The following is a 27,457-nucleotide window of genomic DNA, read 5'->3' on the forward strand; positions in this document are numbered from 1 at the left end:
TCATAATGCGTATAATAATATGATGCGCTGGAGACAGAACGCTGGAGACAGCGGGATTAACTCGCGGCTCGCGCCACTCCAACATTCGCTTAAATTATACTTTAATCCCTCTTTCTCACAGTCTCGCTCGGCGTAGCAGAGCGCTAGAGCAGGAGAGCGATCGTAAGGCGACGAAGGGAGGCGGAATCATGGGAGCGTGCGCGACGAAGCCCAGGGCGGAGGCGGACGATTCGGCGCCGGTGCCCTTGCCAGATTCCAAGGCGGAGGACGATGCCTTCCGGGACGAGAAGATCAAGTCAAGATCGGTGCTCGACGAGAATCGCCGGAAAACCCTCGACCATTTGTTCAAGGTGCGTTACACCTACTCTGTCAGAGCCTCCTTTTTCGGCCGAAAAGGACGAAAAAAAGGTTGCGGCCTTTTGGCGTGTTCTGTTCTGTTCATTCTTTTATTATTATTATTATTATTATTATTATTATTATTATTATTATTATTTCTCTTTAGATCGCCATTTCGGCGCATTTATTGTGGGGGAAAAAATGGTCGATTTGTGTGCGAACTTCGATCCCTTTGTGTTTCCCTCCCAACGCCACCGGTTGGCAAATAACTCCGCTGACATTGTGAAAACAAAAGACAAATGCGAATTATTTTGGTGTCAGCCCTTGCATTTATTTGTTAGGCAAGATCACATGTTTGTGAATTATTGGTTCGCACTGCTTTTGGATACAATAATATGATCGGAAAGTAGCTTGACCCCTGTTCATTGTAGATTTCTTCGTCAAGTAAAAAAAAATCATGGAATTGGTAAAACTATGAAGGGTATATGATCCAAATGGAGGAACATGCCTATTTATCTTTAACTTTCTTTTGCTTTGATGGATATCCATCAAGGTTTTATTTTGTTTTAATTGCTTTGTAGCTGTTTTTTCTGCTTCTATTCTAACAAATGAAACAATTGAACTCGAGAAGGATACCGACTTCCAAGTTTCAAAGTTTTATGGCATATCCACTATTCTGCTAAAGATTGTTCTTAGTACTTTACTATTTCAATCCACACGCTTCGGGAAAGTAAATAAGAACTTCACATAATACTAAGAAAATAATAGTTTGCATATTTGTGCTGGGCATTTTTTTAATCACGTTTGAAACTGGAAGCAAAACCACTGAATCATTTGGTATGTTTCTGGATCTGTATGTTTGGGTGACATAGCATTTATGTCTGTGGTGGAAAACGGTCCACTTGATGGATACTATCCTGTCACTACTTGGAGACAACAACCCAGATTTGAGGTGAAGATTCTTAAGTTCATATTTGGAACTTTCATTGCATACCGGAAGAAATACAAGTCAGTTTTCTTCTCCTTTTTTTTCCTCCAACATTACTGGAATATAATATTCCATATGAGCATATAAACCCAGCAATAGGACAACATTAACTGATTCAGTAAAAAATGATAAGATGTTTCTTGATAATTGGCATAGGAGATTTTAACAGAATTTATATGTAAGAGTTTACATAGTTGCCATGATTTTATACTTTTAAATACAAGTAATAAAATAAATGCTCACCATATTACATGTCATTATTAGCGTACACAGATTCACAAAATTTACTCTAGAGCCAATGAGTATACCACACTCTACCTTTTTCTCTAGTGCTATTTAATTCATTAATAATCTATTGTTCGTGTGAACTCTCTTATTTTCAGTCTTTTGGAAGGTTAAAGGGCCTACAAATATTGGGCAAGGATTTTAGTTAGATTGATTACATAGATCCAAGTAGTAGTTAAAATGTGGGATTTCCTTTCCTAAAATTCTATGGTTCAGGCTTATTGTTATTTGAGCTTGAATGCAGATAATTGCATTTAGCTAGTCTTCTATGTTCATTCTTATATGACCCAATGAGCTTATTCCTGCAGTAAACAAATATTGGTATAGCTCTTATAATCTCTGACCAACTCATAAATATCCGTCAAAGAATAACAATGGTGCTATTTGCTCTAGTTGTGTTTATTGCTCCAGGCTGTCCTCTAAACTTTAAGTGTGACCATGCAAAATTAGAGGGTTTTTTTTTATTTATTTAGGGTTGTAAAGATTTCACCATTTTATTATTTTTTTTTGTCTAAAAGGCTGCTGACCATCATTTTACTGCTTGCTTTCTGGTGTTTCATTTGTTATTTTAAATGCTACTCATTGACTTTTTTCTTTCTAAACACTTCTTGCGCCCACCTATCGGCTATTGTTGTTTGTCATATAGATGTTTCTTATTGAATATGTTAATTGTGCTGAACTTTGCCATCATGTACAACGCTAAAGTTTGTTCTACTTCTAACTCCCTCCTATCCTACTCAAGTAATCCAGCACTTGATACATGCTTAGCAAAGAACTTATCATGCCCCCTCCTGATTACTTAGGTTTCTCTATATCCTACTACCTGCTGTCACCTAGAAGCCAAGAAATGAAAGACCGTACTATTGCTATTCTGCACCTGGAACTTTTGATTTCCAGGTCATCTAAAGGCATGTTGACTGACAAACTTTTACAATTCTTCTGTTCTCTTTTTGGTCAATGGAAAGGCAATACATTCATAATGGTGTATGAGATATATTACGACCATCATAAACTAAAGCACAGTTTTATAACCATGAACATTTACTACCTTTATGAGAATAGTGTGATTACAAGTGCAGGCTATAGTTCACAGAAAATTTTAGTTATCTTGCTATAGTTTATTCCATCTAATTGTAAATGCTTTCCAATTAGAGATATTTTTATCTAAATCTCACTTTTGTTAGAAATTGGATGGACCAAGTCTTGATTCACTATATGTCAAAATTTATACCTGCAGGATGAAATGTTCAATGTGGTTATCGAAAATGTTCTTATAACCTAGTTGAAACCTAATACTAATTGAATCTTATCTTTAGATTGAAGAGACGATCAAACGCTCTGGCACTGTAGCCCATACAAGTGTTGCATCAGAGCCTCATATACCAGAACCTTTAGTAGCAAAGGAAGAAGTGGTTGAGTTGAGGGCAATTGAGAAAACAGTAATACTTGAGACAGAAGTACCTACTAAGGTATCTGATCTGGAAATGACTGAAGCAACAAAGCAAGAAACAGAACAACCTGCTAAGATTATACCTGACACAAATGAAGAACAATCACATGAATCCAAAGAACATGTTGAGGTATTGAAACCTGAGATGAAGAAAGTTGGGGTGCATGAAACAGGAGAAGTGGTTGAGTTGAGGGCAATTGAGAAAACAGTAATACTTGAGACAGAAGTACCTACTAAGGTATCTGATCTGGAAATGACTGAAGCAACAAAGCAAGAAACAGAACAACCTGCTAAGATTATAACTGACACAAACGAAGAACAATCACATGAATCCAAAGAACATGTTGAGGTATTGAAACCTGAGATGAAGAAAGTTGGGCTGCATGAAACAGGAGAAGTGGTCGAGTTGAGGGCAATTGAGAAAACAGTAATACTTGAGACAGAAGTACCTACTAAGGTATCTGATCTTGAAATGACTGAAGCAAAAAAGCAGGAAACAGAACAACCTGCTAAGATTGTACCTGAAACAAACGAAGAACAATCACATGAATCCAAAGAGCATGTTGAGGCATTGAAATCTGAGATGAAGAAAGTTGGGCTGCATGAAACAGGAGAACAGCTCGAACTGAAGGAAGTTGAGTCTCATGAAACTGGAGAACAGTTTGAAATGAAGAAGGAACAACTTGCTAAGATTATACGTGAAACAAACAGAGAACAATCACATGATATCAAAGAACATATTGAGGTATTCAAACCTGAGATGGAGGAAGTTGGGCTGCATGAAAAGGAACTTGAGTCTCATGAAACTGGAGAACAGCTTGAAATGAGGGAAGTTGAATCTCATGAAACTGGAGAACAGCTCAAAATTATGGAAGTTGAATCTCATGAAACTGGAGAACAGCTTGAAATTAGGGAAGTTGAATCTCATGAAACTGGAGAACAGCTCAAAATTATGGAAGTTGAATCTCATGAAACTGGAGAACAGCCTAGTGAGATATGTGATACTGAACTCAAGGAAGCAAGACCATGTGAAACAGAAGAGCAACATATCGAGGCATCTAAATTTGCAAAGGAAGCAGAACCACATGAATCAGACAAACAATCTACTGAATTATCTAAAGCTGCAATCAAGGAGGCAGAACTACATGAAACACAACATCCTAATGAAGTATCTAAAGTTGACACCGAGGAAGTGATACCACATTCAACAGAAGAACAATCTACTGAGGTATCTAAAGTTGGAAAGAGTGAAGTTGAACCATATAACACGGGAGAACAACCTATTGAGTTATCTAAACCAGAAAATAAGGTGGCGGAACCACTTGAAAAGGAAGAACGACCTAATGCAGCATCTAAAGTTGACACGAAGGACAGACAATCTACTGAATTATCTAAAGCTGCAATCAAGGAGGCAAAACTGCATGAAACAGAACAACCTAATGAAGTATCTGAAGTTAACACCAAGGAAGGGATACCGCATTCAACAGAAGAACGATCTACTGAGGTATCTAAATCTGGAAAGAGTGAACTTGAACCATATAACACAGGAGAACAACCCACTGAGTTATCTAAACCAGAAAATAAGGTGGTGGAACCACATGAAAAGGAAGAAGTACATATTGAAGCATCTAAAGTTGACATGAAGGACAAACAATCTACTGAATTATCTAAAGTTGCAATCAAGGAGGCAGAACTGCATGAAACACAGCAACCTAATGAAGTATCTAAAGTTGGCACCAAGGAATTGATACCACATTCAACAGAAGAACGATCTACTGAGGTATCTAAAGCTGAAAAGAGTGAAAGTGAACCATATAACACAGGAGAACACCCTACCGAGTTATCCAAACTAGAAAATAAGGTGGTGGAACCACATGAAAAGGAAGAACACCCTAATGAAGCATCTAAATTCGACATGAAGGAAGCAGTACCACATGAAGCAGAAAAACAATCTACTGAGGTAGCTAATGCTGGAATGAGCAAAGCCAAACCACAAGACACAGGAGAAGAGCCTACTGAGGCATCTAAACCAGAAACTAAGGAAGCAGAACCCCATGAAATTAAAGGAGAAAGTACAGTGGTTGTTAATGCCAAAACAAAGGAAGCAGAATCAACTAAAACTGAAGAACCTACTGATCTAGAAGAAAAACTTCCTGAGAAATCGAAAGCCCAAATGAAAGAAGTTTCATGTATGGCAGAAGATCAACCTAGTGAGGTATCTAAAGTTGAAGTGGAAGAAGAATCACGTGCAACAGAAGAACCTACTGAAGTATATCAGGCCTATATAAAGGAAGCAGAACCTCAACGAAGTGTAGAGCCTTCAATTGAATTATCTGAAACTAATACTAGTGAAGCTACCATAAATGCTACACCACTGGAGACATCTATTCCTTCTGTGATAGCAAATTGTGATTCATGCATATCTGATGTGGAAGCATTGGACTCCAAAATGAAAACCTCTACAGACACTGCTAAACTGGAGGCGCTGAAACCCACTTCCACACAAGTTGACAAATAAAACAGTCCAGTAGTAAATAGGTGTGTGATTCCATTCTTTCTCATTATTGCAAAGTATTTAGAAAGATTGTGTTGGGCAAATCCGATGACATTAATGTTCTTAGCTTTGAGTGCATGGTTGTGTAATGTGTCTAGCCTCTGCGTCTCAGTTCTCTGTATTTGTTGCCACATTTGTGCATTCCGTGATTGCTACTTGATTTCATTATAAATTAGTATAAACAAGACAACAAATATCGGGTTTGCATTGTAAGCCATTCCTATTCTCCTATTGTTTTGTTAGTAAGGTTCATATATAAACTTGCAAAAAAAATTTCTGTATGCTCTTGCTTGAGGACAATATAGCTGCTACAAATCCTACTACGGTCCGATTGCCATCTCTACTTCTTCCTCTGTTTTGGTTGCCCTTGGCCTCTCCTAGTTTTCCTCTTCGACGCCCCTGTTTCATTCTCTCTTTGGTTTCTTCTCTTTTCTCATCACCTATTCCCTTTGTAATGAAAAACAATTCGTACTCTTTAAAGGCGAGCAGGTTCGTCTGTTCCGCCGTCGGTGAAATGCTGAAGAGACGTACGGGTTCGTCTTTGGTATTCATATTTACTGGATATTCATCTCATACTCATATCCATTAAAAAAAAATCAAATATCTTTAATACTAATAATTTTACCTCTTTTCATTCAACTATTATCATTAAAAAAATATATTAAAATTAATATTATATTAAAAAAATCTAATTAAAATTAAAAAAATAAATTAAACAACTATATAATCTTCTCCTCATCAATAAAAATCGTTAATAAATTTTTAGAAAAGAAAAATCCTACTTTAAATTTGGAAAAAATTATCATGGCTGTACTTTCACAGTCGTGCGGCTTGTTTGAGCGTGTGCTGCCAGATGGTAGAGGATTAAACAAAACTAAAAACAAAAATTTTAAATCAAAATTTAGAAGAATTTTTTCCTTTTTTTAAATTTTTATGGTTCAGATTGGATTCCATACTCTTGGTATTCAAATCGAATATCTTTAACATTAATAATTTTTCTTTTTTTTATTCAACTATTATCATTAAATAAATATATTAAAATTAATATTATATTAAAAATATAATTATAATAAAAAAATAAATTAAACAGCTATATAATCTTCTCCTCCTATCAATAAAAATTGTTAATAAATTCTGAGAAAAGAAAAAAAACTACTTTTAATTCAAAAAATTTATCATCACTATATTTTCACACGTCGCTTGTTTGAGCGGATGCTGCCAAATGGTCAGGTAGATAGAGGATTAAAAAAATTAAAAATTAAAAATCAAAAGAGTTTTTTTTTATAAAAAATTTTATTAGAATCAATAAAAGATCATATTGTTTATATTTATTATGAAAACAACGACCTATCACACGTAGGTATATTTTATTTTCAAAATTTATATTTTTATATTCCTAATTCCTATAACATATACTTCTGATAAATACTAATAACATTATTTTATAATAGTTATAGTTCATAACTATTACAAATATAATTACTTTATCTCTATCAATAAGATCAATATTATGTTATAATATTTTAATTTTGATAAAAAAAAATAAGAGATATTTAGTTGAATGACATAGAAATGGGGAATGGAAAATGAATGGAAAAGTAATACTTAGTTTGAGGATTATGATGAGTTCTCGAGCCCATTTAATACCGAGTTTTCGGCTTGAAAGTTCGTCGAGCTCGATTAATTTAATATTTTAATATTTAAAATAATTATTATTTTAAAATTAAGTAATAAGTTGAGGAGATGTTTGTGCACATGTGTTTTTACATTTAAATTTATTATTTTTTTAGTCGAGCTCGGGCCCATGATTAAATAATTGAGCTTGTGCTCAAATTCAAAAACTCGCTCCAACCGAGTCTCTTTAATTTTCTCGAGCTTGACTCGTTTACAATTATATTCTCATTCTCAATCTCTTACGAGAATCATGCGTCCTATAATAATATTATATTGTAATAATTATAGTTTATAATTGTTACCATAAAAACATTCAACGTAGCTACGGATCATATTTACTACCATATAAAAATTTATTTATAATTAATACTGATAATTATATTATAATAAATACTGGTAGCTTCTATCAAATTAATTATAGGTATTGTAGTTGTTATAATTATATAACAGTTATATTTTATTATTATTATAATAATATTAAAAATAAAGATAATATATATATATATATATATATATGCGAAATAAAGCACTGTTACCATAATAAATAGGAAAGGAGCATTATTTCTTTTTATTATTCTAATAAAAACATCCTTTTCATTTTTATCTAAAAAAACGTTATAGGAAGGAAAATTAAGTTCCATAAAGTAAGAGGTATTATATAAAATTGATACATATTTTAATAATTACAATTTATTATTTTTTTAATTATTCAGCTACCCAACTCTTCTATTCATTCTAAAGGTCAGTTCAATTTCACGGGAATATTTTTTATTATAAATCAGAAAGTATTTATGTTGGTGCATTCATTATGGATGTTCATAGATTTATCATTTCATTAACAAAAAAAAAAATTATGGATTGGGAGAATCGAACTTAATATGTCTAGTTAACTTAAAATGAGTATTTTAGAAAATTTAAGTTACGAAGGAAAAAAAAGGACAAAAAAAAGGAAAAAGTAAAATGAAAGTTTTTTCTAAGTTTTATTCAGACCATAAAACTGCATCGTTTCCGTTAGTCCTTCACCAGTAGAAACTGGAGTTAGTTCGAGGCATCGCCCCTTCCCCAGTTTCCCTCTCGCTGACGACCTCCAACTACTACTACGCCACCATCGTCATCGTTGCCCTAATGTACCGCCACCAAACCCTACCTCTCTCTCACACCCCTCATGGCGACGCGCCGAGCGAGGGGTCTTCTTTTCTCCCGCGTCGCCACCGCCAACGACACGCCGCTGACCGCAGTCGCCGGACGGAGGAACCCCAGCTCCATCAGGGAGTGGATGGTCATCTCCGCCTCGGGATGCTCGTATCAGGAGGAGGCCGGAAAGCTCTCGATCATGCACCGCACGGGGATCCCCGCGCGGGATCTGAGGGTCTTGGACACGTTGCTGTCCTACCCCTCCACTATACTCGGACGGGAGCGGGCCATTGTGATCAGTCTTGAGCATATCCGAGCGATCATTACAGCCACGGAGGTTCTCGTCCCCAATTCCAAGGATCCCTTAGTCGCCCCCTTTGTCCGAGATCTCCAATCTAGGATTTTCACGTCGGCTAGTCCTCCTCAACTGGTAGAACATTAGTAATCTTTTATCTTACTCCATTCTTCTATCCAAATTGTTTATAATTAGGAATTATCTTTTTGAAAGGAAAAAAAAAAAACAATTGCTTTAGCTGAATGGATGTAGGTTCTTTTAGTGACTTGAAATTTGAAAATGTGCGTTGTTATGATCATCAATTAATGAAATCAAATAAGATCGTCAAACTTTTTTGGAAGAAAATGAAGAAGAAGAAGGAATCTCATTTCATTCATTTACTCAACTTTATTTCCATCCAAATAGTGAAAATGCACGGAATTGATATATACACATCTCGTAGACATAATTAAGTTAGAATTCTGCCTACGTATATTTGATACATGAAATAGAGTAAAAATAAGATGATATAATTCATTTCTTTTTTAACATTTCATTTAAACTATTTTATTTCCCTCCATTGCTGGTGTGAGAAAGATCCTTGTCTTGGTAAAGTTTTACTGAAGCTTGATTTAGATGGATAGAAAGATGGAGGATGTATCAGAAAGTAATACAAAAATGTACATGAGTGATACATACACCAATCATAATTTTTTGACTCTTTTCCTTCTTCCTCGATGTTTACCTCATGTTTTCGGAGTAAACTCAACCTATTAGATTCATTCAAGAATTAACTTTTCGACTTTTGCCCATGGACTTTATGATTCATAGAATTTTAGATTATACTTTTTTACTCACCTTCATGAACTGATCAAGACTATTGGCTAACACTTGGTTCTGTATTTGGAAGGATGTTGGCATCTCAAGGTCTCCTTCATATCTGGATACTGATGGGTTGCAAATGGAGATTGCAAGGGATGCTTCAAAAGGTTGTGTGACATTGCAAAGGCTCATGGCGAATGATGATATGAAAGAGAGCAGCCCTCAATGCAATATGGATGAAGCGAGATATTTAGGGACAAAAATTTTGCCTTTTGAGTTCAGAGCACTCGAAGTATGTCTTGTATCTGCATGCGAGTTTCTTGAATTAGAGGTTTGGTTTTCTTCGTGCTAGTTGCCTTTCTCATCTTTTTGTAATTTAATTTAAGGAATAAAATAAAGTCGGTGTTTCAAATATTCAGAAAACTAAAGAAAATATTGGAGGGATTATTTAACAAAGTTTTTCATGTAAAACATTTGCAAAGGCACTATATGGTAGTCTTTCAAATTGTCTGAGAGCTTCTAATGAGTGTAAATCCTTTAGACATGCCCCTTTCCTTGCTTTGCTCAATTTGATTTATAGGCTTTACGATGCCATGCTTTAATATAACATTGATTCTTTTTTTTCCCTTGAACTAATTATACATTTGATTATAGATGAATATCATGAGACTATGCCAAGCAACCAAGCTAGAAACTTGGATTCATGTAGTTTGATAATAAAATTTACCTTTTTGTTCAGAATTTAATGTGGCTGGGTTTTTTTCCCTTGAATTAATTATACATTTGATTATAGATGAATATCATGAAACTATGCCAAGCAACCAAGCTAGAAACTTGGATTGATGTAGTTTGATAATAAAATTTACCTTTTTGTTCAGAATTTAATGTGGCTGGGTTTATTTTACTTGATCTTCAATGATGCAAAAATCCATTGGGCAGTCAAGTTACACATTGTTTATGCAATTATTTAAGATGCTGGGAACCCAACTTCTTAGGCATTTTCTTTTCAGACTACTGAACTGGAGAAAGAGGCATATCCTGCTTCAGATGAGCTGACTTCTAAACTAAGCACATTGAACCTTGAGCGAGTCAGACAGATAAAGAGTTGTTTAGTTGCACTATCTGGACGTGTGCAGAAGGTACTATACAAGAAAAAGTGAATTAAGAGATTTGTACAATATTTTGGTGGCTAAAAAATTTAATATGTGGAATTTTGTCTTTAATCAAAAAATCAGTTTACACTTGTTCATAATTGGTTTCCCTCCTGCAATTCAAAGGAAGATATTCTATAGCAAGAACAAAATATAACTCTCATATCATGAAATTTTTAGACCATTCAATTTGAAGTATAAAAATTTGTTAGTACTTAATACTTTGACTTTTTATTCTGTACCAAATTTATGGATGTTTATTGTCTTGCCACATACCTGTATGCTGAAAGTTTCATTTATTTCTTCATTTTCATTTAAAGCAAGCAATTAGTTAATTGTGAACTTCTTTGTCCTATTAACTTCTAATGAGATAATGTTTCCTATGACCATCCAATAGTCATTAAGAATTTAATAAGTATTTCAAAAATTAAACTTCATTAGCTAAGATATCTCTACTCCGTGAAGGTAGTTGTTGTTCTGTCCCATATGGTACTATTCTGTTAATGTGACTCTGTTTTGTCTTTCAGTCATGTTTTATTAGTGTTACTTTTCATCTCCTCTGTTAGCTATGCATCTTCATGCGCATCTATTTGACGTGACGAGTAACTTCATAAGGGTTTCATAATTTTGCTTTCCCATTTAGGTTATCATTTTGATTGTATTTTTCCTATAGGTAAGGGATGAAATTGAATGCTTATTGGACAATGAGATGGACATTGCCGGAATGTACTTGACAGAGAAGCTTCTCCATCGGCCAGTTGGAGCATCAGCAAGATTCGGAATGTGCAATAACGTTGAACTGGATGATGAAAGGTGCGCATTTTTAAGGACTTCAAGAAATAAAGGAATCTAAATGGATAAGTGGATAACCCTTTGGTTGAGCTGTTTCATTTAATTCACTGCACCTTTAACTTGAATTCTTTTACTGTTGATTTTAGGCCTACACCTGATCCAGTGCCTTCTATTTAACTTATCTCTTCTCTATGTAGAAATGAACTCGAATCTAATGCTGGAAGCAGTAATGGTGGTATAGTAGGTTTCAATCCTGACATCCATGAACTCGAAATGCTTTTAGAGGCTTACTTTGTTCAGATTGATGGGACTCTACGTAAACTATCCACGGTAAAGTTCTTTTTTTCATTCAATAATATTTTTTTATATTTTTGTTTCATGTTTAAAGTTGACATTTCTTAACAAATCCTATCTAGTGGGATAAGATTTGGTTGTTGTTGCTTTAAGTTGACATTTCTAATGTGCATTTTGAACTAAGCAAAACTGAAACTTCAAATAACTTAGATTTTTGTTCCTAATGTGCACAAGGTGGTTGCGAAGACAAAGTCATGGACTGATATCTTTATTTTGATACAGCTAAAGGAATACATGGATGATACGGAGGATTACATCAAAATCATGCTTGATGACAAGCAGAACCAGCTGCTTCAGATGGGAGTTATGCTGACCACTGCAACCGTCGTGACAACTGCAGCCATCGTTGTGACTGCTGTATTCGGAATGAATATACATATACCGCTCTACAAGTCTTCTCCCATCAAATTTTGGCAAACGCTGGGGAGTCTAATAGGAGGTGGAGTAGTTTTGTATATATTCTTCTTCTGGAGGGGAACCCAGAGTGGACTACTGCAGTGATCACAAACACAAGCAAATGCCCTTCCATTAATCTGGTCAGGCGATTGCAATTACTTCAGTGTTTCTATGGGTATTCATAATAATCACGGGATATCAAACATTGCCTTTAGCATTTAGTGATTGCCATTGTTGATGAAGCATGATATATGGCGTTATGCTGTTTACTTGATTGTAATACTATTTTTATCAAGTTTATGACTTTTACACAGATTGTTAGTCCTGGTGAAGTTCATTGGCTGGTCCTACATAGATTAACACGTGTTAGAAGACTCGTCAGGAGTTGTCCCAAAGAGGTTCCTCTGATGATTAAGTTATCATATGGTGCAATGGTAGATTTCGCTATATCAATTGATGCCGTCCGTTAAAAAAAATGAGCGAAACACATTGAAAAGATGAAGAAAACCTGGACAAGGATGTTTCTCTTACTCCCTCTCAATCTGACCGGCCCCATCGGGATAACTCCGGACAAACCCTTTAACACATTTTAATCTATGTAGGGCTGGCCATAGACTGAGAGAAAGTTTCGTTATCATAGTACTGTCATGTTAGTGGCCCCTCATGACTGTCATCTAAATTGGTAAATGCATAAGCAGAAATCCACAAAGATCGACCCATGATCATTATGATCATTATTTCATGCACTTATCAATTGAGCCAGCCCTCAAAAAAGTTTCCTTATTGATCTACACTTTGAAGGTAGATTTCTGCTGCATTACTCATTTAGAATTCTAGTAACCAAATGCATTTGATATCTCATTCCTCTATTAGAGCACATCCCATAATATTAAAATAAATATGTTATCCTGATTCAATGAGTCAAATGCAGACTCGTCTATACTCGCTAAACTTGACCCAATATGAGCATTCAGTAGAGAAATGATTTCAAATGAAATAATAAAAAGTATGCCTACCAGATATATAATCGAGCGCTACCTAAAGGAATCACAAACCGCAAATACAATTACTAAAGCAAGAAAGCAGAAGCATCTTTGAGTGGATCTCGTATAGGAATAATAACAATTATTTATCCATCAGAGATGATATTAGCAAATCTACATCACAGATTTGCATGGTAACCAAAACAATCTCTCAAAATATGTAGTTTGTGAAAAGTTATATTGGTACAAACATAGCCATCAGAATGGATGCAAAATCAAGAAAAGGCCGCAAGTGCAAGGAGCACAAGTCATACGAAGATGCAATAAGTAGCAGCTTAGGTGACTAATCTGCCCTGGATTGACCGGCACGCGAGGAAAGAATGATACCAACAATGAGGCCATAGAGTGCCAGCGCTTCGGCAAAAATGAGAATAAGAATCATGCCAACGAACAACTTTGGCTGCTGTGCATTGGCCCTGAAATCAACACACACAGGTACATAAAATTGTTGATGCTGTCAAATACAGAATGAAATATCTATTTTATGTGATAAGGTTATCAGAATAGCCTTAATTATGCTACTTTATCACTTTTACAACAAGAACAAAATGCTAGTGTACATGCTTGATATGCGGTGATCGCAATGACGATTTTTTAATCTTGGAGCAAAAAATCTAGTTATTTGGGATAAGATCTTGTCAACCATTGGGACCCATTTAAATTGGATCATCCATCTCCAAAATCTATGAACCTACAAGGAACAAGCTTGCATAACATGCCTCCAGTTTGGGGATGCAAACATTTTTCCATTATTATTTGCAACTCTAAATTTTTTAAACTGCTGATAAATTCATTTAGCATCTGAACGAGATATTTATTAGACGAAATCACTCAGAGAGGGGTATTTTTTTGACAATAAAATGAAAATATTAGAGGAAATGGAAGCGCTGTTAGATTGTAAGGATAACTAATATACTAGTAAGAAATTCCACCAAGATATGATGAGGTCATTTGGGAAGGAAGTCATCAGGATCCACAGGAAATCAAAGAGAGTTCTAACTCAAAAATATGAGTAATTTTGATCAACAGAAGAGAACTAGTTGTAACTTTATAGGTGAAGAAACATAAACAAATTAAAATAGCTGATCAGAATATGTTGCTACAATAAGATTTAAGATAAATATGTAGAAAAGGATGAATCAAACAATGGAGAGGGAAATTAAGCAAAAAATTTGATAGCAATTCTCGAATCAAATTCCAATCTGGAGAAAGTTACTGCATCTTGAGCTAGAACTATACAGACATCTATATTCCCCATCGACATAAATGTCCAAATAGATCAAGGACGAACTAGAACTAAGAAACTCCAAAGCATTCCACATAGCGAGATCTACCGATTAAAAAGCTAAATGCACAAATAAGAAAGTAGAAAATTAGTAATCAAGATGACTTATATTTCAAATTGATAAAGCTAGATGTTCAATGATAGAAGAGATGTGCATCAACAAAATAAGTCTAATGAAACACTACAATGGACTATCCTAGCAGACTATTGAAGTCATTTACTCTGCAGGAAGAATCAAAATTATGGCTCGGAATGTTGAAATCAAAATAATCAGTATTAATATTTAAGTTGACAACAATCGTAAATGGATGCGTCTGAAGTAATCGTTGATACGATTAGAATTCAGATCTAGAACTAAAATATGACAGAATTTGTAAAAGGAAAAGAGATCTGATGAAAATACCGGACGCCAGCATCGCCGACGATCCCGATCGCCATGCCCGCAGACAAACCAGCAAGACCGCAAGCGAGCCCGGAAGAGAGATGAGCGTATCCATCAAAGAGGTAGTACGACTTAGCCTTAGGGTTGATCCCGGTGCTGATGATCACAGCGATGATCAACCCGTAGATCCCGAGCACTCCTGCCATGACCACAGGCACGATCGACTTCATGACCAGTTCCGGCCGCATCACGCCCATCGACGCCACACCGACGCCGCTCTTCGCCGTCCCGTACGCCGCTCCCATGCCTAAAAACGGGTGGGAAACATATCATAGGGAAATAACAAGTACATAATCGTATTAACAACAGTCAAGATTGAGGGATCGTGTGATTACAGGAGAAAACGAGGGCGGCTGCGGCCCCGAGGAAACCGAAGAACGGAGCTGTCTCGTCGCCGCTGAAGGATGACATGGCTCCGCCGGGAAGAACAAAGAAACCCTCCGAATCCTGCGAAAATTTGACCTTCCGATCGCGATTTCTTCCTCAACGTGGAGATTGAGCTCGCGTTATCGAGGGAGGAAAGTGGAGTCGTCGGAGAAGATTCTCAAAATGCCCTTCGATCTCCTAATAATTACGGATGGCGTTGTGAACGAATTAGTAATGCGGGGGAGGGTATTAATGGAATTCTAATGACAGCTCCAATAATTATCTCTTTCCTAAAATCTCCACCCCAATAAATCGTGATTATTATTTATTTATTACTTCGGCTACCAGTGCCGGAATTCTAAAAATCCCGTCCGTAATTTTCAATCTAGTTCAGCAATTACCAAAAATACCCTTTCTTTTTGTCTCTTTTCTCATTTTACGATTGTATAAAATTTATTTATTATTTTATATTTTAATTTAGCAACAAAATTCAACTCAAAAGCAATCAAATATTTGATTTGTATTCCACTTGTCGAATTTGGGCCATGTTTGATAATTTTTTAATCGAAGTCGAATGTACGATATTTTATTCTATTGTCAGATTCAGTAGTTAAATTACTATTTCAATCCATCATTTTATTTTTTATGGACACTATTATTTTATATATCTATCGTATTTCTTCATCTAGCGATCTTAGTATCTCCAGATGACCCTAGGGCGATCCTAAACCCATGTACCTTTACCTGGGAGAAATCAAGCACGAGGCATTTCTGTTAAAAATGATCCAACAGTATTGCAATAAATACTTATAAAGACATCAACTGCATTGACCCCTGTAAATATTATTAACTATTTAAAAATTGGTGATGCCGACGCTGTTCATCTACTGAAAGGAAACTACAAGACTTTTCTATTGCTATATTATGCATATACCATAAGGACATATATTTGAAAGAACGGTGTAAAGCATTAGTTTTCTCATTCCCTGGCTCTCCTGCCTTCAGTTAGTCCATGAAGCAGACCTCTTTACGGGGGGCTTCATTGCTCTGTCCTCCTCGAGAGAGACCATACCCAGATGCGAAGGGTCTTCCAGCATCATTTTTGCTACCAAGTAACCTGCGATCGACCATGTCTGAAACTTCCTCGCTTGTTTCCCGATGTACCGACCGAGCTTGCCGTCGTAGTACTCCGGCCAACCGTCCTTGGACAGCCTGCTTTCTGCTAGATGGATCGCGCGTCGGGCAATTTGGGGCCGACCGGTTTTGATACATGCTGCAGTGAAGAGCCAGAGGAGCACTGCATGGAATATCACCGAGCTGGTATGAGAAATAGATCGATATTCATTCAACCTGCAAATCAACGAGAAAAAAAAATGTAACTCACCGGGCCAACTTCCTCCGTTGTGGTAGCTCCATCTGGTGTTTTTAGGGTCAGATCCAGTTATAATCCGCCATTCATGACTCTCCAAAGCAGGGTATGCAATCTTCAGTGGCATCTCTCCGACGAGCTCCTCCCATCTTTCTTCCAGCAGATCCATGATCGCCGCAGACTGCTCCGGAGTGGCGAGAGATGATAGGATGGCAATGCAGTTGCCGAGAGCAAACCACCTAAAGTCCATTTTTGCAGGGCTCACGTTCCCAATGAAGTATCCACCGCGGCACGGCATGAAGTCGAAGATCCAGTCGGGGATGGAGTCCGGAATGACATTGAACTTGTTGACTGCCGTGTGAGAGTACTCCTCTGTTTTGTATCTGTAAATAACGTTGAGCTGCTGGAAATCGAGCCAGAAATAGCTCCGCATGTGATAGCTCAGGGCTTGCAACCGTATGTCTATTCTCTCGATGAACTCCTTCCCTTCGCCGTCTTCTTTGAGCATGGATAAAGCACATCGCAATGCCATGAAGAAGAGGGCTTGGATTTCGATAGGGTAACCGTAAACGCCCTGCGAGATTAGTTTGTTGAATAGCAGCAACAAAATTGGAGATGAGAATAGAGGGAAACAGAATCAATGGCTGAACTTACCATTCTTCGATCGATCATAGAGCATCCGTCTGCGCAGAGCAAGGTCGGGAATGTGTCGAAACCTTCGGACAAGCACAGAGCAAGTATGAGCCTCATCCCTCTCTGGCACGCCGGTGATTCTGCCAGAGTCATGTCCCCGGTAGCCTTTGTGTACGCCCGGAGAAGAATGATCCACCAGAAACCAGAATCCACAGGTGCAACCCTTCCGATTGCACTATCACCAAAATCTGCGATCAAATTGTCGGTTTTCCTAATGGGATCATGGAGAACTTTGAAGCTCGCAGGCATAACACCTTCCCCGAGCTTGAATCGATCGATCTTCTTCTCCCACCCCTGGAGGTGGAGAGTCTTCACGAGGAAGTTTTTCACTATGTCATGCTCTCCGTTCATCAGGAAAGCCATAGCACTTGGTACAAAGTCACGGACGAAAACCTGAGCACAAGAGTGGAAACGAGATTGATTTTGGCATGGATTCCCAAAATAATTGAGTAAAAAAAAAATGTTTCGAGGATGGAATAGGTAAAATCCACGATTTAGGACTAGAAATAAAGGAAAGGTTCAACTTTTCCTTCTCCATTGTGTTATGGAAGCCCTATCGATAATCTGTTACCTGATCATAATTGAGGACCTCTTCAGATGAGTGATCCAAAGCGGCGATGGTGCCCACTGGTTGACCTCGGAAGAGCACGATGGACTTCCGGAGAGCGTCCCAGGCCTCCGCAAGCATCGGATGCGGTTCGAAAGAGAGGTACCTCGACGAAACCGGCGAGTCCAGCACAGATCTCGGCCCGCCGATGGAGAAAATGCTTTCGATGCTGTCGACCTTCCGGAGATTCCCCCCGGCCAAGTGCTCGCTGAGCGAGCGTTCGTCGAACGACCTCTTCCGCTCAATCTTGAGCCGCGGTCGGTCGGGCAGCCGCGCCAGGTCGAGGTCGTCCGCCTCCGTGATGGAGGCGCGCGAGTCAACCTTGCGCAGCACCATCACCTCGCGGCCACCGTTCTCCATTACTTCCACCATTCGCGAGGGAGACATCCCCGACGGTCTGCATCAATCCACCACATTCAGCTCCAGAACCAGAGAAAAATCACAAACTATAAAAAAAACTCCACGGATATATAATCTGCAGAATAAAGGAGAGAATCGAACCTTACGAGATCAAGAACACGGCAGCGGAGACGAGGAAGGAGCGATCGACCTTGAAATCTAGAAAACAGAGAGAGAGAAGGGTGAAAGAAGGGGATTAAAGAGAGGAGGGGGAAATTTATAGAGAAGAGGAAGGAAGGAACCGGTCCTTCCAATTTTTCCCCTGTTCTAAATGCGACGGGTCATAGCCGGTAAAAGGCTCGAGGGTGGAATGTCCCAGCACTGAAAGTCAGACGTGTTGACTTCTCAACACACGCCGGCAACTTCCGGTTAATTATCCGGATTAGTATTAATAAATCGCCACTCACCATAATTAAGTGCGAGTGGTTCCGGTTGCGATTACTGGTCTGCTGAATCCGATTGGAATTGGATCTTATCTATTTCTATATTTATTAATGTATATTAATTAAGGCAGAGAATCAAAAGATCATTTTTTACCTTATATAGTCAAAAGTATTCTTTTTATAATTTATCAAAATAATATTTCATTTACAATTTGATATTCAAAATATCTCTTTGCTTAACGTTTCTTAAATAATAAATTAAATTAATTGATGTTATTCTTTTAATAAGGGAAATTGATATTTTTTAAGTAAAGAAATATTATTTCCAAAAAAACTACAAAAAAAAATAATGAAATAAAAATGGATAGAAATAAAAGTTGATTTGATAGACGTTAAATTTTCAAATCATACCAAATATAATTTAAAATTTCCTTTTTCAAAAGTGAATTGAATAAATACAAAATAAAAGGAAGAAAGGTGCGTTTGATAAACATTGCTACATATATCGCTTTCATATACAAAGACGTGTGCTTATTTTAAGGACAATCTTAAATAGTTAGAATTTTATAAGTCAGAATATATTTTATAAGTTATTATTAAAAATATTTTAATAATATCATTTTTTATATATTAATTATATGTATATATTATAATTGAATTTTGACCCATCAAATTCTAAGTTAGATAAATTTATCATTATTTTAATATTATAACAACCAACTATAAATACTACAATATATAGTCCTCGGGGTGTAGCACAGATGAAGACTGTATGGTTCTATCGCTGAAAGGTCCAGAGGTCAATCCTCAAGGTATCACTGTCTGAATTAACGTCTTTGTCATGTACATTTCATTTATGTATGTGTATCTCCCTCCCTCCGTATTCATGCAACCGGCTCTATAATATTTGAATTCCATGTGATTGGATACTGGCGATTGTCGGTCAACGCAAACGTGAGCATTATCAATGTCCAGAGTTGGCAGACGCGGAAGTCCACGTTGGCAGCAGCTTTGAAATGTGGCAATTGCGATGTGAAGACCGAAATAATAATAATTAAGATTTTTATTTTATTTTTTTTTAAAAGTGATGTTGACTTGCTTTTCCGGTCAGTTCTATTAATAGAGTTGAAACTCAAATAAAGATCCAATCAAAGCTGAATCACAAAGCCAAATTTTATTATTAGAATTAATTTGTTGCATTAAAAAAAATGTTTGGCGTTATCAACAGACCATTAAAAAAATTATCTATTAATTTATCAAACTCAATTCTTATTTATCTGAAAATTTGAGATAGATACATCAGTGCGAGCACTATATTATTAGTAAATAAGAATATTACTATGGATAAGTAGGCAAAGCCTCTTAACCTAAAATGGGATAAATAAATCAAGTATTAAACATATATGATAAAATTTATCATTTTTATAATTGAATTCAAGAAAAGAAAATAATTATTCATTTTTTATTTAATTTGTTAAAAAAATACATAAGATAAGTAGATAAGGAAATATTATTTAATTTAACTTAATTTCATACCACATTAATTCCCCTCCTAAATAATTTTTCATACTTATCCTCTAAGTCTTTTTAGAATTATCTATTATCTATCTTGAGACTATGAATATGACTATAAGAGGTGAGATAGATTCCCTAAATTACGATGATTTAAATCTCAACATATTACAGTTGAGAAATTTAAAAAAATATATATAATATTAAGTTGTCCATCAGAATTCATCTGTACATTTAAATTTATCTTATTAGTCAGTAAAAAATTTCTATAAAATCAAATTAATCATCTCTAAAATTACTCATGGATTATTATAAATAAATAAATAAAACCGTTATTTTCCTCATGTATGGTGTTGCATCCCAAGGCCGAAGGATGTCTCCTCTTAAACTTGCAAGGAATTCAGATGTCTCCTTCCTTCGAAGTTTGACCCAATAAAAATGAGAGATAAAGGCCGTTCAAAGCATCCAATTTTGACTTTGACCGCCCATTTTTAAGATAACGTGAAGCGTGCAACAAGTGCACGGAATGAACAACTACATAACTCACCAAGACAAACTTCTCCACTTCGTAAACATCAAACTGATTAATGAATTTGCCTAATAGTCAACGCCTCATTATCTTTAAACTTTGACTAATGAGTGAATTAGTTTAATGACCACCACGACTAACACACATTTAACACTTCGTCTTCCTTTTATTATTTTAATTATGAATTATATTAATTTACGATAATTTTTGTTGGCCAGAATCTGGCCAGCTAAAATTTTTTATCCTCCAATTAAAATATATGCATGTACATGCATGTAATTAATGTATACATATGATATTATTAAAATATTCATGTGTATACTTGCATGTATTGATTCTAGCTAGTCAGATTTTGACCATGTAATATTATTCATTAATTTATTGCCGACGACGTGGGAATGACTTGGATGAGTAAGACGTGAGACATATATTGCTTTCGTACATGCGTTCATTAATTATGTCAAATCCGCGTAGCCTTTTTGTATTAATGACATTTCTGATGTCATCAATACGCAATTTAACCGCCTTTATAAGGATAGAAAATATATAACATTTTACACGCAATTTAACTTGATTTCATGCAAATTTTCATCAGAATAAATCCAAAAATAATCAATCTTCGCGGAGCAACCAATGTTACAAGTAGCCACCTTAATTTAGTAACAGAAAATATTGTCTGAGGGAAATTTAGTTCGAATTGATTTGCAATTAGACAAAAGCATAAACTCGTATTTGAGCATTGCATTAATGATGATTTAGCCTAAATGGGTTGGCAACTAGACTAATTAGGCAGGTAATGCCCCACTTAGAGAATTGATAGTAATTAACCTAAAGGCTGCGTTTGGTAGGAGGTAATTTGCCTTGTAATATAACCCAGATTACATTACAAGGCTGATTAATTTGTTTGGTTTCATTTTTAACTTGTAATATAGTGTAATCTGGATTACAAAATGTAATGAAGTTTTGTAATCTGGATTACAAAACAAACACATTGTAATCCGATTACATTACAAGGTCATCGTTTAACAAAAATTTAAATGTCGCGGCCGACGACCGGCGGCGGCGACGGCGACGACCGCAAACTCCGACAGAGATGTAGCGCCCACCGGTAGAGGTCGTAGGATATTTTTATCATTTTATAATAATACGAATTACATTTCTTATAAAAAATAATGGACATCAAATAAAAGAATGTAATTAGTCTTGTAATCAAAGATTACATATATTACATTACCAAATGTAGTAATGTAATCAAGATTACATTACATTACAAACTCAATTGTATTACACCCCAACCAGACGTAGTCAAAGTCATATCTTTTGTGGTAAAGCCCCGCCCCCAGGGCGTAGCACAGACGGTGGGCGCATGGTATCTCTGACGTAATGGCCAGGGGTCGATTCTCGGGAACTGACGACCTGGGGTTTATCTCGCCATGCGTCTATGGCCTGTGTACCTGCATGAACCTCCCTCCATATCCGTGGGGCCGCTAAGGTAGCGGATCTACCTTTTTTTTTTTTTTGTGGTAAAGCCCCACATAAACAAGTAAAATGGAAAACAAAATATATCTTTTATGATAATTTTAACATGTATGTTATTTAAAAAAGAATAGATATATTATTTGTTTAATATTTTTTAATGCATTATCTAATAAGGATAAAATTGAAAATTTATTTGATTTTTATTACTAATATTGATTCGAAATAAACATTATCAATTATAATCATATTTATTCTGAAATTTAAATCAAATACTGATAATATAATCTTTATTTTCATTCCTATGAACCCCATAACCAAACTCATAACCATTCTAGTTGATAAATTTGAACCAAACACTACCCGAGCTGTTCATCTACTCGAAGAAAACTACAAGACTTTTCTATCGCTATATTATAAACATATATTTGAAAGAACATATATACTAATGTTGTTTCGAAATAAACATTATCAATTCTTATTTTCATTCCTATGAACCTCATAACCAAACTCATAACCATTCTAGTTGATAAATTTGAACCAAACACTGCCCGAGCTGTTCATCTACTGAAAGAAAACTACAAGACTTTTCCATCGCTATATTATAAACATATATTTGAAAGAACGGTGTAAAGCATTTTAGTTTTCTCCTTCCCAGGCTCTCCTGCCTTCAGTTAGTCCATGAAGCAGACCTCTTTACGGGGGGCTTCATTGTTCTGTCCTCCTCGAGAGAGACCATACCCAAATGCGAAGGGTCATGCAGCATCATGTTTGCTACCAAGTAACCTGCGATCGACCATGTCTGAAACTTCCTCGCTTGTTTCCCGATGTACCGACCGAGCTTGCCGTCGTAGTACTCCGGCCAACCGTCCTTGGACAGCCAGCCTGCTTTCTGCTAGATGGATCGCGCGTTGGGCCATTTGGGGCCGACCGGTTTTGATACATGCTGCAGTGAAAACCCAGAGGAGCACTGCATGGAATATCACCGAGCTGGTATGAGAAATAGGTCGATATTCATTCAACCTGCAAATCAACGAGAAAAAAAAAATGTAACTCACCGGGCCAACTTCCTCCGTTGTGGTAGCTCCATCTGGTGTTTTTAGGGTCAGATCCAGTCATAATCCGCCATTCATGATCGTCCAAAGTAGGGTATGCAATCTTCAGTGGCATCTCTCCGACGAGCTCCTCCCATCTTTCTTCCAGCAGATCCATGATCGCCGCAGACTGCTCCGGAGTCGAGAGAGATGATAGGATGGCAATGCAGTTGCCGAGAGCAAACCACCTAAAGTCCATTCTCGCAGGGCTCACGTTCCCAATGAAGTATCCACCGCGGCTCGGCATGAAGTCGAAGATCCAGTCGGGGATGGAGTCCGGAATGACATTGAACTTGTTGACTGCCGTGTGAGAGTACTCCTCTGTTTTGTATCTGTAAATAACGTTGAGCTTCTGGAAATCGAGCCAGAAATAGTTCCGCATGTGATAGCTCAGGGCTTGCAACCGTATGCCTATTCTCTCGATGAACTCCTTCCCTTCGCCGTCTTCTTTGAGCATGGACAGAGCACATCGCAATGCCATGAAGAAGAGGGCTTGGATTTCGATAGGGTAACCGTAAACGCCCTGCGAGATTAGTTTGTTGAATAGCAGCAACAAAATTGGAGATCAGAATAGAGGGAAACTGAATCCATGGCTGATTTTTTTACCATTCTTCGATCAATCATTGAGCATCCGTCTGCGCAGAGCAATGTCGGGAATGTGTCGAAACCTTCGGACAAGCACAGAGCTAGTATGAGCCTCATCCCTCTCTGGCACTCCGGTGATTCTGCCAGAGTCATGTCCCCGGTAGCCTTTGTGTACGCCCGGAGAAGAATGATCCACCAGAAACCAGAATCCACAGGTGCAACCCTTCCGATTGCACTATCACCAAAATCTGCGATCAAATTGTCGGTTTTCCTAATGGGATCATGGAGAACTTTGAAGCTCGCAGGCATAACACCTTCCCCGAGCTTGAATCGATCGATCTTCTTCTCCCACCCCTGGAGGTGGAGGGTCTTCACGAGGAAGTTTTTCACTATGTCATGCTCTCCGTTCATCAGGAAAGCCATAGCACTTGGTACAAAGTCACGGACGAAAACCTGAGCACAAGAGTGGAAACGAGATTGATTTTGGCATGAATTCCCAAAATAATTGAGTAAAAATAAATATGTTTCAAGGATGGAATAGGTAAAATCCACGATTTAGGACTAGAAAGAAAGGAAAGGTTAAACTTTTCCTTCTCCATTGTATTATGGAAGCCCTATCGATAATCTGTTACCTGATCATAATTGAGGGCCTCTTCTGATGAGTGATCCAAAGCGGCGATGGTGCCCACTGGTTGACCTCGGAAGAGCACGATGGACTCCCAGAGAGCGTCCCAGGCCTCCGCAAGCATCGGATGCGATTCGAAAGAGAGGTACCTAGACGAGACCGGCGAGTCCAGCACATATCTCGGCCCGCCGTTGGAGAAAATGCTTTCGATGCTGTCAACCTTCGGGAGATTCCCCCCGGCCAAGTGCTCGCTGAGCGAGCGTTCGTCGAACGACCTCTTCCGCTCGATCTTGAGCCGCGGTCGGTCGGGCAGCCGCGCCAGGTCGAGGTCGTCCGCCTCCGTGATGGAGGCGCGCGAGTCAACCTTGAGCAGTACGATCACCTCGCGGCCACCGTTCTCCATTACTTCCACCATTCGCGAGAGAGACATCCCGACGGTCTGCATCAATCCACCGCATTCAGCTCCAGAACCAGAGAAAAATCACAAACTAAACCTAAAAACTAACTCAAATTTCTTCACCCACAGAGAGAGACAAGGGAGAAAGAAGGAGATTAAAGAGAGGAGGGGGAAATTTATAAAGAAGAGGAGGGAAGGAACCAACAGCAGACATGAACACAACTTCCTTCGGTTAATTAAGGCAGTGTATAATTAATTAAGGCAGAGAATTAAAAGACAAATTTTTTTAGTAAAAGTATTCTTTTTATATTTTATCAAAAAAATATTTTATTTACAATTTAATATTCAAAATATCTCTTTCACTCAAATACTAAATTAAATCAATTATTCTTATATAATCAGGGAAATTGATATTTTTAAGTAAAGAAATATTATTTCCAAAAAAAACTACAACAAAAAAATAATGCATTAAAAAGGATAGAAATAAAAGTTTACTTATAATATACATGAAATTTTCAAATCATACCGAATATAATTTAAAATTTCCTTTTATAAAAGAAGAAAGGCAATGTGCCTTTTATAAACGTTACTGCATCGTTTTATCTACAAATAAGTTTATTTTAATATTATAGCTGTCGGCTATAAATACTACCATATATAATAATTAGTTAAATTATTGTATATTATAATTACTATAGTTATAACTGCTATTATTATAATAATAGTTACCGTTAATTATCCGGATTAGTATTAATAAATCGTTATTCATCATAATTAAGTAAAAAAAGAAGTTAGTTTATTATTGTCTGGTTCGGGTGATTAACGGATTCACCGAAACTGATTGGATTTGGATCTTATCTCTTTCCATATTTATCCGTGTATAATTAATTAAGGCAGAGAATTAAAAAACTATTTTTTTACTTATACAGTCAAAAGTATTATTTTTATAATTTATCAAAAAAAATTCATTTACAATTTGATATTCAAAATATCTCTTAACGAGTCTCAAATAATTATTCTTTTAATAATAATAATAATAGTTAGTTGCGGGTTAATTATCCGGATTAGTATTAATAAATCGTCATTCACCATAATTAATTGAGATAAAGAAGTTGGTTTATTGTTGTCTTTACGTGGTTCTGGGTGTTAGCGGGTCCACCGAATCCGATTGGATTTGGATCTTATCTCTTTCCATATTTATCAGTCCATATTTATCAGTGTATAATTAATTAAGGCAACGAATAAAAAATCATTTCTTTTTACTTATATAGTCAAAAGTATTCTTTTTTATAATTTATAAAAAAATATTTCCTGTACAATTTGATATTCAAAATATTTGTTATTTTTAAGTAAAGAAATATTATTTCCAAAAAAATAAAAAAATAATGCAATAAAAGAGGATATAAATAAAAGTATATAGGTTAAATTTTTAAATCATACCAAATATAATTTAAAATTTCCTTTTATCAAGTGATTTGAATAAATAAAAGTAAAAAGGAAGAAAGGCAATGTGCACAAATACGTTTATTTTAATATTATAGCAGCCAGCCATAAATACTACAATATATAATAATTAGTTAAATTATTGTATATTATAGCTACTATAGTTATAACTGCTATTATAAAAATAATAGTTAGTTGTCTGTTAATTATCCAGATTAGTATTAATAAATAGCCATTCACCATAATTATGGTGAATTAAGTGAGATAAAGAAGTTGCGTAGTTCCGGGTATGATTAACGGGTCCACCGGTCCACCGAATCCGATTGATTTTGAATCTTATCTCTTTCCATATTTATCAATGTATAATTAATTAAGGTAAAAAATTAAAAGGCCATTTTTTTTACTTATATAGTCAAAAGTATTCTTTTTATAATTTATCAAAAAGATATTTATTTACAATTTAATATTCAAAATATCTCTTTGTTTAACAAGTCTCGAATAATAAACTAAATAAATTAATGTTATTCTTTTAATAATCAGGGAAATTGATATTTTTAAGTAAAGAAATATTATTTCCAAAAAAAACTACAAAAAATAATGAAGTTTACTCACAGATATACCTTAAATTTTCAAATCATACCAAATACAATTTAAAAAAGCAATGTGCCTTTTATAAATGTTATTGTATCACTTTTTTCCACAAATACAATATATAATAACTAGTTAAATTATTGTGTATTATAGTTACTATAGTTATAACTGCTATTATAATAATAATAGTTGTCAATTAATTATCCGGATTAGTATTAATAAATCACCATTTACCATAATTAAGTGCAATAAAGAAGCTGGTTTATTGTTGCCTTTGCATGGTTACCGTTGTGATTAATGGGTCCACAAAAGACCATTTTTTTACTTATATAGTCAAAAGTATTCTTTTTATAATTTATTAAAAAAATATTTCATTTACAATTTGATATTCAAAATATCTCTTTGTCT

General features: G+C 36.1%; 4 protein-coding genes and 1 pseudogene across 7 annotated transcripts; 2 read left to right on the plus strand and 3 right to left on the minus strand.

Moving 5' to 3' along the window:
• LOC122014775 (flagellar attachment zone protein 1-like) lies at positions 1-5,839 on the plus strand. Of its 3 annotated transcripts, none has more exons than XM_042571194.1 (3): positions 1-350; positions 2,926-3,021; positions 3,241-5,839. In XM_042571194.1, the coding sequence occupies exons 1-3, from the start codon at positions 189-191 to the stop codon at positions 5,575-5,577; spliced, it is 2,595 nt and encodes an 864-aa protein (XP_042427128.1). In that variant the 5' UTR covers positions 1-188; the 3' UTR covers positions 5,578-5,839. The 3 variants fall into 3 exon arrangements, with proteins under 3 accessions (XP_042427128.1, XP_042427127.1, XP_042427129.1); XM_042571195.1 differs by adding an exon at positions 1,209-1,344 and having other exon boundaries at positions 214-350; positions 2,926-5,839; XM_042571193.1 differs by having other exon boundaries at positions 2,926-5,839.
• A 2,486-nt stretch (positions 5,840-8,325) lies between these two features.
• Positions 8,326-12,495, plus strand: LOC122016003 (magnesium transporter MRS2-F-like). Its single transcript, XM_042573133.1, has 6 exons — positions 8,326-8,851; positions 9,606-9,848; positions 10,528-10,656; positions 11,342-11,481; positions 11,658-11,790; positions 12,037-12,495. The coding sequence occupies exons 1-6, from the start codon at positions 8,453-8,455 to the stop codon at positions 12,313-12,315; spliced, it is 1,323 nt and encodes a 440-aa protein (XP_042429067.1). The 5' UTR covers positions 8,326-8,452; the 3' UTR covers positions 12,316-12,495.
• Positions 12,496-13,280: 785 nt separating this feature from the next.
• LOC122016802 (V-type proton ATPase 16 kDa proteolipid subunit) lies at positions 13,281-15,524 on the minus strand. The gene is made up of 3 exons (XM_042574201.1): positions 15,316-15,524; positions 14,942-15,227; positions 13,281-13,669 (listed from the first exon to the last, which is right to left on the minus strand). Exons 1-3 carry the CDS (start codon positions 15,389-15,391, stop codon positions 13,537-13,539), a joined length of 495 nt encoding a protein of 164 aa, XP_042430135.1. The 5' UTR covers positions 15,392-15,524; the 3' UTR covers positions 13,281-13,536.
• Positions 15,525-16,169: 645 nt separating this feature from the next.
• On the minus strand, positions 16,170-18,630 carry LOC122017793 (probable alkaline/neutral invertase D). Of its 2 annotated transcripts, none has more exons than XM_042575486.1 (5): positions 18,517-18,630; positions 17,980-18,412; positions 17,370-17,801; positions 16,731-17,289; positions 16,170-16,643 (listed from the first exon to the last, which is right to left on the minus strand). In XM_042575486.1, exons 2-5 carry the CDS (start codon positions 18,400-18,402, stop codon positions 16,348-16,350), a joined length of 1,710 nt encoding a protein of 569 aa, XP_042431420.1. In that variant the 5' UTR covers positions 18,403-18,412; positions 18,517-18,630; the 3' UTR covers positions 16,170-16,347. The 2 variants fall into 2 exon arrangements, with proteins under 2 accessions (XP_042431420.1, XP_042431419.1); XM_042575485.1 differs by having other exon boundaries at positions 18,522-18,587.
• A 4,330-nt stretch (positions 18,631-22,960) lies between these two features.
• On the minus strand, positions 22,961-25,021 carry LOC122015312 (annotated as a pseudogene).
• Between the last annotated feature and the right edge of the window lie 2,436 nt (positions 25,022-27,457).

This window comes from Zingiber officinale, chromosome 8B, assembly GCF_018446385.1.
Source record: "Zingiber officinale cultivar Zhangliang chromosome 8B, Zo_v1.1, whole genome shotgun sequence".
Taxonomy (NCBI): Eukaryota; Viridiplantae; Streptophyta; class Magnoliopsida; order Zingiberales; family Zingiberaceae; genus Zingiber; species Zingiber officinale.

Bases quoted from the DNA above. Each gene is read 5' to 3' on its own strand.
- LOC122017793 (XM_042575486.1), bottom strand. From the start codon at position 18,402: ATGTCTCCCTCGCGAATGGTGGAAGTAATGGAGAACGGTGGCCGCGAG. The intron at 17,802-17,979 runs GTAACAGATTAT...TCTTGTGCTCAG, and splicing joins AGGTCCTCAATTATGATCAG to GTTTTCGTCCGTGACTTTGT. The intron at 17,290-17,369 runs GTAAGTTCAGCC...CTAATCTCGCAG, and splicing joins CTATGATCGATCGAAGAATG to GGCGTTTACGGTTACCCTAT.
- LOC122016802 (XM_042574201.1), bottom strand. From the start codon at position 15,391: ATGTCATCCTTCAGCGGCGACGAGACAGCTCCGTTCTTCGGTTTCCTC. The intron at 15,228-15,315 runs GTAATCACACGA...ACCCGTTTTTAG, and splicing joins AGCCGCCCTCGTTTTCTCCT to GCATGGGAGCGGCGTACGGG. The intron at 13,670-14,941 runs GTATTTTCATCA...TGTTGATTTCAG, and splicing joins GTCGGCGATGCTGGCGTCCG to GGCCAATGCACAGCAGCCAA.
- LOC122014775 (XM_042571193.1), top strand. From the start codon at position 189: ATGGGAGCGTGCGCGACGAAGCCCAGGGCGGAGGCGGACGATTCGGCG. The intron at 351-2,925 runs GTGCGTTACACC...TCTTATCTTTAG, and splicing joins CCCTCGACCATTTGTTCAAG to ATTGAAGAGACGATCAAACG.
- LOC122016003 (XM_042573133.1), top strand. From the start codon at position 8,453: ATGGCGACGCGCCGAGCGAGGGGTCTTCTTTTCTCCCGCGTCGCCACC. The intron at 9,849-10,527 runs GTTTGGTTTTCT...TTTTCTTTTCAG, and splicing joins GCGAGTTTCTTGAATTAGAG to ACTACTGAACTGGAGAAAGA. The intron at 11,482-11,657 runs GTGCGCATTTTT...TTCTCTATGTAG, and splicing joins GTTGAACTGGATGATGAAAG to AAATGAACTCGAATCTAATG.